Source organism: Thalassophryne amazonica, chromosome 15 (assembly GCF_902500255.1).
Source record: "Thalassophryne amazonica chromosome 15, fThaAma1.1, whole genome shotgun sequence".
Lineage (NCBI taxonomy): Eukaryota > Metazoa > Chordata > Actinopteri > Batrachoidiformes > Batrachoididae > Thalassophryne > Thalassophryne amazonica.
In genome coordinates, this window is record NC_047117.1 from 43,839,207 (window position 1) to 43,851,268 (window position 12,062).

Below are 12,062 nucleotides of genomic sequence, written 5' to 3' on the forward strand. Positions count from 1 at the left end.
ACCAGGTTGTGTCCTTGAGCGCTGTTCTAGTCCACCCAGCTAATGACTACTGGCTTTGCCTGGGGAAATAACCTGTGGTGAACAGGTGTCCTGTCCAGGATGAACTGTACGTACTCTTCTGCTTCGCATGACACAATCTGGGGATAAGTACCAGCACCATAGAACTAACTTTGATCTCTAAACTATCAAAGCTGACTCTCTCATTTTCACTGGATCCACACAGTTATGCAGATCTGCATGAAACTGCATTTAAAACACAAAAACACACAACATGATTAATCCTTACTGGATCCAAACTGTGAAGTTACGTAGATAGTTATGTAGTTGAGTTTGATCTGTCAAGATCACTCAAAGCCAAAGATCATGTGCCCATTAGTAGTGTTGATATAAGTCTTCGTATTTATGTTTCATATTAACTACATGTATCTTTAACTATTTCTCAGGATATTCATTGTAAAAAAAAAAAATATATATATATATATATATATATATATATATATATATATATATATATATATATATATATACTCAACAAAAATATAAACGCAACACTTATATATATATATAAGTAACAGTAAGTTCTAAGATTAAGATTAACAGTAAGTTCTGAGATTCCACGACTCCTCCTGGGTGCTGGGTGGAACGTCAGTCCATCACAGGTTACTCCCCCAGCCAAGGTTAATATCCACTTACAACTGGGTGAACTGAGACAAGGCAGAGGAAGTAGAGTGGGTAAAAGAAGTATTGAACATATCATCACTTTTCTCAGTAAATATATTTCTAAAGGTGCTATTGACATGAAATTTTCACAAGATGTTTGTAACAACCCAAGTAATCCACATATACAAAGAAACCAAAACAAGTAAATACAGAAATTAAGTTATGTATAATACAATGGAATGACACAGGGAAGAAGTATTGAACACGCTTACTGAAATATATTTAATACTTTGTACAAAAGCCTTTGTTGGTAATGACGGCTTCAAGATGCCTCCTGTATGGAGAAACTAGTCTCATGCATTGCTCAAGTGAGGTTTTAGCTCATTCTTCCACACAAACAATCTTCAAATCCTGAAAGTTCTGTGAACCTCTTCTATGAACTGTGATCGTTAGTTCTTTCGGTAACACCTTACTTGACAGTATCGTCATAAAGGTGACATAACAGTGTCATAAGTGTTACATGACATAGTCATGAATGTGTCATAAACATTATGTCAATGTCATAAATGCTTATGACTGCTGGCATTAAGTGTCATTTGAATTTGTAATGACAAGTTGATTTTTTGGGTTGTCTTGATTATAAGAAATTGATATTAATCAAAGTGACATAACCAGAAGTTGTCTTTGGCCTTTTTGGTCTTCAGTTGTATACCAGTTTGTCAACTTGTCATTACAAATCTTCATCATTTTTTCTTCAACAATGGATTCTTGTGTGGTGAGCGTGCATATAGGCCATGGCGTTTGAGTGCATTACTTATGGTTTTCTTTAAAAAAAAATGTACCTGCTAATTCCAGGTCTTTCTGAAGATTTCCACAAGTGGTCCTTGACTCGTGGACAACATCTCTGGTAATTCTTTTCAGTCCTCTGTCAGAAATGTTGCGAGGAGCACCTGGTTGTCCACCGGTTTATGATGAAATGATTCTTTCCACTTTCAGATTATGACCCCAACAGTGTTAACCGGAACATTTAGAAGTTTAGAAATCCTTCTGTAACCAATACCATCAGTACGTTCTGCAACAATGAGGTTGCAAAGATGATTCTTGAAAGAGGTCTTTGTTTTACTCCTCATGTTTCTTGTGTGACACCTTGGTAATGAGAGACCTTTTTATAGGTCATCAGTTGGGGTTGAATCAGGTGATAGTAATTTGCACTGACAAGGGGCAGGACTGCTTTCTAATTATAATTATAATTACAGAGTTTAGCCGGTGTCTTGGTTTTCCATGTCCTTTTGCATCTCTCTTTTTTCAGGTGTTCAAACATTTTCCCCTGTGTCATTTCACATTATTACACATAAGTTAATTTATGGGCATCTATGGTTTTATTTCTTTGTCTGTATGGATTACTTGTGTTGTTAAAGACAATTGGTTAAAATTCCATGTCAATAGTATCCTTAGAAATGTATTTACTGAGAAAAATGGTGATGTGATTAATACTCATTTTTCCCACTTGTATCTTGACCAAAGACACAGACAAGTAGCTGACAGCACAAACGTGGAATCAAAACCAGGGCCCATATCCACGAAGCAGCCTACGGCTAAAAATAGCTCCTAGTGACGTTATTCGAAGAAAAATCTTAGAATTCCTCGAATACTTAGATATTATTTAGAATTTTCCCTTTATAAGATGAAAGTTATCAGCAAAGCACCTTCGGTCTTAAGAGAGCTTCTATGGTGGCAAACTGGTAAGAGGAGGAAGAAGGACTTTTTAGAAGTCTAAGAGTGTCTTAAGCTGAGAAGATGGTAGAAAAGACAGATTAAGCAGAGATATTCTCCATATGTAGGATGACAGTGAGTCAATAACATGATACCCGCTTGATCTATGTAATTATTTTATGTTAATTTACTGTCTTAATGTATTTATAAATTGTTTAGGTTCTTGTTATCATATACACACTGTTATACATATACACATACTATTATTATTATTATTATTATTAATAATAATATTGTTATTTGTTTTTATTATTACTTCTATTTTGTCATTTGATTTTAAATGGACCACAATGGAAATAAGTGTTTTCACTTTCTTGTGTCATGCATGTATTTTTAACGTATTTACAATTATATTATGTACTCTCAATGAATGTGCTAAATAAACTCATGCATGCACGCACACTTTTAACATGTAGATATTTGGCATGTGAATGAGTTACATTCAAACATTTTCGAGCTGTGTAACAATTTAATTTAATTTTGCTGATTTCATCAGCATAAAGTTATCCTCAAGATTACACATCTTAATGCAGTTCAGGTGATATGACAGTTGATTTCACTGTCCATTCATGACTAGGAGGGTGGAGCGCATTTGTGTTTGTTATTTCTCCTCCCCTTTCTGTGACAACCAATCACAGCTCTTAGAAGACTGCATCATATCTAGCAATGGGGCCAAACCTGCCTCCTCAGTTGACCCTCAGTTACTGCACCACATTTGGTACCTGTAATTTTATTTAATTGCCTTTAAATAGAGGATTCATAATGTGACTTTGCCAAAATTTGCGGTGTCTAGAAAAAACATAAAAATTCCCCTAAAGGGGAAAATTTCAAAAGAACAGATGGTCTTCAACAAATTCAGCAGTGACACATACAGTCTGTGATCATGACATCAAAGATCTTGTAGGGGTTTCCCTGACTTGTGTGAGGACTGCTGGGAAGAACATGGTGACAGCCAGTCAGAGAGGCACAGTGATGTTTGCTGGTTGGTCTCTCTCTGGCTTCTAATCCAACATGGTGGAAGATGCTGGGAAACGGCTGCATTTCTGTATAAATCTCTCTCTCATATACATATTATGTAAAAGTTAGCGAGAAGTAAACACTTCTAAAACTATAAATATTTTTGTAACCAGGTAACACTTCTGAAGTGATTTACAAGATATCTGACAGACGCCAGCGTGCACACTACATGTGCGCACATCACCCACAGTCAAAGGCAACTTCCGGTCATTTCAAAAACTCATGGATGCATATGCGCTCTAACTCCTGCACACAGCATTAAAAAGAAAAAATGATTCCTTTTGGAATTCCCCTCAGATAAATATGTTCTCTTCATTAAATTGAGGTGTCACTTTGAAACACGTTTCAAACATAAATCTACATTATAATGTTTGGATTTCAGTAGAAACTAAACTTTGACAGTTTTGTGAAATTTGACAGGCCATATAACTTTAACCAGCAGATAACAGATTCAAAAATCTTGGTGATATCTTTATTTCTTAATGGACGTTTTCAGCAGCATTTGTGTTTCTGTTTAGCTCATTTAATAATTTATTTTGTTTGTTTTTAGCACAAATGGTTTTCATGTAATCTGCAGCAATCTTGGTAGAATGATCAGTATTATGGAGGAAAAGCCCAGAAATGATCATGATGATTAGTAAAGAAGTGGTGGATTATTGAACATGTCTGTCCTTTCTTTAAACCAGAGGTGGACTTTCAAAGAGTTTGATTATTTGTCCTTCAAAAACTGACAGAGTGGTTTTAAAGAAACCTGTCAGTCATACATAACCCATTGCACCTAGTTAAATGAAAATACTTGCAGACGTGGCCAAGGATCCAGATCACGGTATTTAAATGTGTCAGTGAAGTTGCTGGCTGCAAAGAAATAGGACTATTAATATGCAACAATCTGCTGAATTCCAACACAAAATTCTGAGACGTGCTGTGCTGAGTTTACTGTGCTTTAAATTTTGATTTCGCTTTTTTTTTTTTTTTTTTTACCAGTTTCAATGAAAAAGGTTTTCATAACTCTGCAGATGAAATAATGTACCCTGCCTCATACCCTATGACTGCTGGGATAGGCTCCAGCACCCCTCCAACTGCCCATGACCCTTAACTAGAGTAAGCAGATATAGAAAATGGACAGAATGATATTACAGTTTGTAAAAGTTCCTCCATGCTGTTTTCCCCCTTAAGTCCAGAGGCAAAGCACTCACTGTGAACTTTGGCTTGTTGGCACCAACAAGAAAGAGCAGCTCCGTGACCACCAGGTTGGCCCACAGGTTGCAGTGGATGCTGCTGTGGTCTGTGTGCCAGGGCGCCCCCTGGCAGCAGAGAGTGGTAACACAAGTGGCCAAACACACCAGTGCCACAGAGATGCCAACCCAGGAAACCACGTAAACCAGAAGCTCTTCCACACCAACCCCAGACTGATGAGGACAAGCAGAAAAATTGAGATTTCTGACACCAAATTTGGATGTATGGAAGCAGCAACATGTCCATGTGGTTTATGTAACAATCAGTTAAAACAATAAAATCATGGAAACAAAGTGAACATTTTGCAGAGGGCACTTGTATCCCCTCTCATAGCAAACCCCCTCCAGCCTTTATCAGGATTGCACTTAAAACCAACAATTTGCAACCCACTCCATGTTTGATTGCTCAGCCATGTAGAACAGGTGAAGAGGTGAGGAACAATAGCACTTAGCAGCAGCATAGCAGTGTGGAAGTGAGGGTGGAGGTAGCAAGGACTTATGGTTGATGAAGAATCTGCATATAAGTGGGTTAAACTGAAACATTTACAGAATAAAAAGAAACAGCTGCAGTACAGCCCTGTGCTCACTAACACAGATACAACGTGAGTAAAGACTTTGAGCTTCTGTTTACAGCTGCCCATGAATGTGATTTAGTGTTAATGTATCCAACTTGGTCCACATGATGTATGTAAAAACAAACCGCAGCACAAACATAGGACAACACTGGCAAAACCGTGGTGCTCACGAAAAACTCCCTAGTCATGTCATGGCATGTGTGAACACAAATGTAAAACAAAAGCACGTACAACAAAGCCTGCAACAGAAAAAAAAAATGAACTTTCAAACATTTTGAAAATCCTGACAGTTAAAACAAGACCATTAGTCCAAGATTTTTACTATAAAAGAAGGAAAGTTTATGGAACATACTGAAATTTTCAAAATAGGTCTAGAAAAGTGTCAAATCACAGGCTTTTGCGGTGTCTGATTTAACAGGTGCATGGCTGTGGGTCCGAGTCTGAGCACGGTTTGAAAAAAATAAACGGTCAGGTTTTTAATCAGAGAAATGACTCCGGTCTCACTTTCCTCGAATCGGCGAGTGTCTGCACTGAACTTCATTGAATTTGAACACTTGAATGAACACTTGAATTTCATACCTCTGTTACTGTGCACATCCAGACTGCTCTGTCACATGCAAGGGCTTTTTAATGGAAATACATTGTGATTGGACAGGACATTTTATGCAATGGAAGTGAAAATCTGTTATACAAAATCCATTATACAGTAGTGTTCAGAATAATAGTAGTGCTATGTGACTAAAAAGATTAATCCAGGTTTTGAGTATATTTCTTATTGGTACATGGGAAACAAGGTACCAGTAGATTCAGTAGATTCTCACAAATCCAACAAGACCAAACATTCATGATATGCACACTCTTAAGGCTATGAAATTGGGCTATTAGTAAAGAAAAGTAGAAAAGGTGGTGTTCACAGTAGCATCTGCTGTTGACGATACAAACTCAAAACTATTATGTTTAAACTGCTTTTTTAGCAATCCTTTGAATCAAGTATTTTGACATATCCAAACTGATCCATGATACCTGGTATGCGATATATAGGCCCAACACCACAGTAGGAGAAACATGCCCATATCATGATGCTTGCACCACCATGCTTCACTGTCTTCACTGTGAACTGTGGCTTGAATTCAGAGTTTGGGGGTCGTCTCACAAACTGTCTGCGGCCCTTGGACCCAAAAAGAACAATTTTTGTTGTGAAAGTGTAGGAACACGGACCCACAACAGGGGGCGTAAAAGAACGGGCAATGGATAAGCCAAACAGTAACAATTTAATGTTGTAAATTGTGCATAATGGAATACAGACAACAATCAGTTTGGGACTATAGTCAATTACACGTTGGGTGACGTGTGGGCAGGCTTGAGGATAGGAGACGCCCGTCCAGAACTGAGCTGGATCCCACACGGCCCTCACCGCCAACGGACCTGAAGAACACCGGAGCCGCCAAGTCCTGGGTCCCCAGGTGGTCACCGTCTCCAGCTGTCAGACCTGGTACTGCTGGCAGAGAACAGAAACAGCACAGGTGAGTGTGAGTATGTAAGGAGGGAGCACCTCCACCTCCAATCACACACTCGTGCAGGTCCTGTCTAACCACTTATCTGGTTGGGGTGTGAAGCGAAGCCGTCGCTGATCACACCAAATGCCAATCCCACAGATAAGGCAATCACCACAGGAAAATGGCTGCAAAAGAAGTTCAGACTATTACACAAGGTTTTGTTCAGCAGAGAAAATTACCTTCAAGGTAGCTGATTTCTCGGCGGGGAGGTGGAGTTGCAGTCCGGCCTTTATGGTGATGGTGTTGAGTAGTGGATGAGTGACAGCTGGTACGGATGATGAGTGACAGCTGTCACTCCCGGTCGTGCCAACGCCCTCTCGTGCTTGAAGCCCGCACTTCAAGCCGGGCGCCGTCTTGTGGTGGTGGGCCAGCAGTACCTCCTCTTCAGCGGCCCACACAACAGGACCCCCCCCTCAACGGGCGCCTCCTGGCGCCCGACCAGGCTTGTCCGGGTGACGGGTGTAGATGTCGGCCAGGAGGGCCGGGTCCAGGATGAAGCTCCTCTTCACCCAGGAGCGCTCTTCAGGTCCATAACCCTCCCAGTCCACCAGATACTGGAACCCCCGGCCCTTTCGATGGACGTCCAGGAGCCGGCGTACTGTCCACGCGGGCTCCCCGTCGATGATCCGGGCAGGAGGCGGCGCCGGTCCAGGGGCACACAGTGGTGAGGTATGGCAGGGCTTGAGTCTTGACACATGAGAAATGGGGTGTATCTGCAGTGAAGCTGGCAGCTTCAGCTTCACTGCGGCCGGACTGAGGACTTTGAGTATGGTAAAAGGTCCTATGTACCTGTCCTTTAGCTTCTGGGATTCCACCTGCAGGGGGATGTCCTTTGTGGATAGCCAAACCTCCTGCCCGGGCTGGTATGCAGGGGCCGGGGAACGTTGGCGGTCTGCATGGGCCTTAGCCCTCGTCCAGGCTCTGAGCAGGGCAGAGCGGGCGGTACGCCACACCCGACGGCACTTCCTCAGATGGGCCTGGACCGAGGGCACCCCGACCTCTCCCTCCACTAGCGGAAACAATGGGGGCTGGTACCCCAAACACACCTCAAACGGGGAGAGGCCGGTGGCAGATGAAACTTGGCTATTATGAGCGTACTCGATCCAGGCCAGATGGTCACTCCAGGCCGTCGGGTGCGCGGAGGTCACGCAGCAGAGGGCCTGCTCCAACTCCTGGTTCGTCCGCTCTGTCTGCCCGTTCGTCTGGGGGTGGTACCCAGATGAGAGACTGACGGTGGCCCCCAGTTCCCTGCAGAAACTCCTCTAGACCTGGAAGGAGAACTGAGGACCACGATTCGAGACAATGTCCGATGGAATCCCATGCAGACGCACGACATGGTGGACCAGGAGGTCTGCAGTGTCCTGGGCCGTCGGGAGCTTCGGGAGGGCCACGAAGTGGGCCGCCTTGGAGAACCGGTCCACTATCGTGAGGATGGTAGTCATGCCCTGGGATGGCGGGAGGCCCGTGACAAAGTCCAGGCCGTTGTGAGACCAGGGGCGATGAGGCACGGGCAGAGGCTGGAGGAGGCCTTGGGCCTTGTGGTGGTCGGCTTTGCCCCTGGCACAGGTGGTGCAGGCCTGGACATACTCCCGGACGTCGGCTTCCATAGATGCCCACCAGAAGCGCTGCCAGACCACTGCCACGGTCCTTCGCACCCCTGGATGACAGGAGAGCTTGGAACCATGACAGAAGTCTAGGACCGCAGCCCTGGCCTCTGGTGGGACGTACAATTTGTCCTTCGGACCTGTCCCCGGGTCCGGACTCCGTGTCAGGGCCTCCCGGATGGTCTTCTGCACGTCCTAGGTGAGGGTGGCCACGACAGTGGACTCGGGGATGATGGTTTACGTCGGTTCTGACAGCTCGGTCTTGACCTCCTCTTCATGCACCTGGGACAGGGCGTCAGATCGTTGGTTTTTCGTCCCGGGGCGGTAGGTGATCCGAAAGTCAAAACGCCCGAAGAACAGCGACCAGCGAGCTTGCCTGGGGTTCAGACGCCTGGCGGTCCGAATGTACTCCAGGTTCCAATGGTCCGTGAAAACCGTAAATGGTACCGATGCTCCCTCCAACAGGTGTCTCCACTCCTCAAGAGCCTCCTTCACCGCAAGAAGTTCCCTATTGCCGACGTCATAGTTCCTTTCAACCAGGGTCAACCTGCGGGAAAAGTAGGCACATGGATGGAGAACCTTGTCGGACTCCCCGCTCTGGGATAGCACGGCTCCTATCCCTGAGTCAGAGGCATCCACTTCGACTACAAACTGGCGATTGGGATCGGGCTGCACCAGAACCGGTGCAGTCGAGAACCGGCGTTTCAAATCCCTAAACGCGGCTTCGCACCGATCCGACCAGGTGAAGGGGACTTTCGTGGAGGTCAGGGCTGTCAGGCGGCTAACTAGCTGACTGTAGCCCTTGATGAACTTCCAGTAGAAATTTGCAAAACCGAGGAACTGTTGCAGTTTCCTACGGTTTGTTGGTTGGGGCCAATCTCTCACCGCTCCAACCTTGGCCGGATCAGGGGCAACGGAGTTGGAGGAGATTATGAACCCCAGGAAGGACAAAGAAGTGCGGTGGAACTCGCACTTCTCGCCCTTCACAAACAGCCGGTTCTCCAACAACCGCTGTAGGACCTGACGTACATGCTTGACATGGGTCTCAGGATCCGGAGAAAAGATGAGTATATCGTCTAGATATACGAAGACAAACCGATGCAGGAAGTCCCGCAAGACGTCATTAACCAATGCTTGGAACGTCGCGGGCGCATTGGTGAGGCCGAACGGCATGACCAGGTACTCAAAGTGACCTAACGGGGTGTTAAATGCCGTCTTCCACTCATCACCCTCCCGGATCCGAAGCAGTTGATAAGCATTCCTAAGATCCAATTTTGTGAAAATTTGGGCTCCATGCAAGGGCGTGAACACTGAATCCAACAGAGGTAACGGGTATCGGTTGCGAACCGTGATCTCGTTCAGCCCTCTGTAATCAATGCATGGACGGAGTCCGCCGTCCTTCTTGCCCACAAAAAAGAAACCAGCACCCATCGGGGAGGTGGAGTTCCAGATCAACCCGGCAGCTAACGAGTCCCGGATGTAGGTCTCCATTGATTCACGTTCCGGACGTGAGAGGTTGTACAGCCTGCTGGACGGGTACTCAGCACCCGGTATCAATGGCACAATCGTACAGACGGTGTGGGGGCAGCGTGAGTGCCAGATCCTTGCTGAAGACGTCAGCAAGGTCGTGGTACTCGGCTGGCACCGCCGCCAGATTGGGGGGGACTAAAACCTCCTCCTTAGCTGTCACACCGGGTGGAACCGAGGATCCTAAACACTCCCGGTGGCAGGTTTCGCTCCACTGAACCACAACCCCAGACGGCCAATCAATCCGGGGATTGTGTTTTAACACCCATGGAAAACCCAAAATCACTCGGGAGGTAGAAGGTGTTACATAAAACACAATCTCCTCCCTGTGATTCCCAGATACAACCAAAGTCACGGGCTGTGTCTGGTGTGTGATTAGTGGAAGAAGGGTGCCATCTAGTGCCCGCACCGACAATGGTGACGGTAAGGCCACTAGAGGGAGCCCAACCTCCTTTGCCCATCTGCTATCCAGCAGATTCCCCTCCGACCCCGTGTCCACCAGTGCTGGGGCGTGAAGGGTTAGATCCCCACTCAGGATCGTGACTGGGATACGTGCAGATTTTCAGGGTCTCCCCGCGTGGGTATTGTGACCCACCCTTAGCCCAGTCATGTGATTATCTGAGAAATTGAGATTGAGCATGAGCTGGACATGCCCCAACATGTCCCGTGAGGCTTCATCACGGCGTTGCTTTGCGCCATGCGGCTCCACCGCGACGCGCGGAATTCCGCTCCTCTTTCCATGACAAAAACTCCTGTAACAGTGGAATGTGCCGTTCATTTCTAAACTGGATGCTGTCTTGATCCGGTATGTCCTCTGACGAGCACAGGAATTGTGAAAAGACGTGGACATCAGCACTTTTTCGGCACATTGAGACAGACGTGCAGAGGAGTTCCGCACGTCGCGGTGGAGCCACATGGCGCAAAGCAACGCCGTGATGAAGCCTCATAGGACATGTTGGGGCATGTCCAGCTCATGCTCAATTTCTCGGATAATCACACGACTGAAAAGCAACCGACAGCCATCTGAAATCCACCTGAAAGCCATCCTGTGAGACCAACACAGACGTGGTTTTGTGCCGCGTAATGAACGGCTCCGTGGAGCGTCCCTCTGCTTTTCTTTCCATGAAAAAAACTCCTGTAACAGTGGAATGTGCCGAAAAAGTGCTGATGTCCACGCCTTCTGCCTTTTTGTGAAAGTCAGACGACGTCCCGGATCAACAAAGCCTTCACGTTGGAAATGATCTGGTTGTTTCAGCGGGGTTTGAGCCTGTCGATCGGAGCGCGGCACGCTCTCAGCAGTTGTGGGTGGTCTTTAAACCGTCTGGATCACTCCTTAATCTGTGTAATCCCCATAAAATCGTCCCTGAAAGCTATATTAATTTTCCAAACGGTGTCCACCTGGAGGTCTCTCACAGTTTCTGGAAAAAAATTGATGCAGCAAAGCTCCAAATCGTTCAGACATTTATTCGCAATAAAAAAACAACGAGAGGGGTGGACCAGTGCTCACACAAAGCATGCTCACAGGAGAATGACACTACCGACAGGCATGAAAAAACTCACGCATGCGCACGAAGGTTCAAGCTTGGTTGATGCAGTCACATGTGATTCAAATCCATATGGTTTTTGAAATAAATAAAAAGGTCGGATACTTTTCTAACAGACCTCATACATGGAACTGAACATTAAATTTACTTTGCAAAGCTCTGGCAATGAAGTCGGCTTCTATCTCACACTGACTTTATTTACCAAAATTTTTCTTCTGTTCAGATCTGAAGGGAATCTGTACATCGTGAAGCCCTTGTTGTGTCTATTTGTGCATCCAAATGCACAACAACCCAGCATTTTCAGTGAATAAATAAATTTAAAAAACTAGATTTACATGCAGATAGATTAACAGCGAACACTATTTTGGCCCCAAGGTGGCACCACAAGTCACGTGACTGTATTTTTTGGGCTCATCATGTCACTACTCTCTGAATAAAAGGACTCTATAATTCTAAAAGATAATAATAATCTCTGCCAACGAAGTTGCAGGTTATGTTTTTGCTCCTGTTTTTTTGTTTGTGAACAGCCCAGATTTTTTTTATATCATTATGAATTTTTTACTGAAGATTC

The 12,062-nt window shown here is 45.0% G+C and overlaps 1 protein-coding gene across 2 annotated transcripts in view; it reads right to left on the reverse strand.

Moving 5' to 3' along the window:
* The window catches only part of LOC117526798 (adhesion G protein-coupled receptor L1-like), a 144,950-nt gene that overhangs the window by 27,111 nt on the left and 105,777 nt on the right, over nt 1–12,062 (reverse strand). For both annotated transcript variants that reach the window (XM_034188870.1, XM_034188872.1), the window contains one exon: nt 4,647–4,859. In XM_034188870.1, coding sequence (XP_034044761.1) covers nt 4,647–4,859 — 213 coding nt within the window. The remainder of the gene's footprint in view (nt 1–4,646; nt 4,860–12,062) is intronic.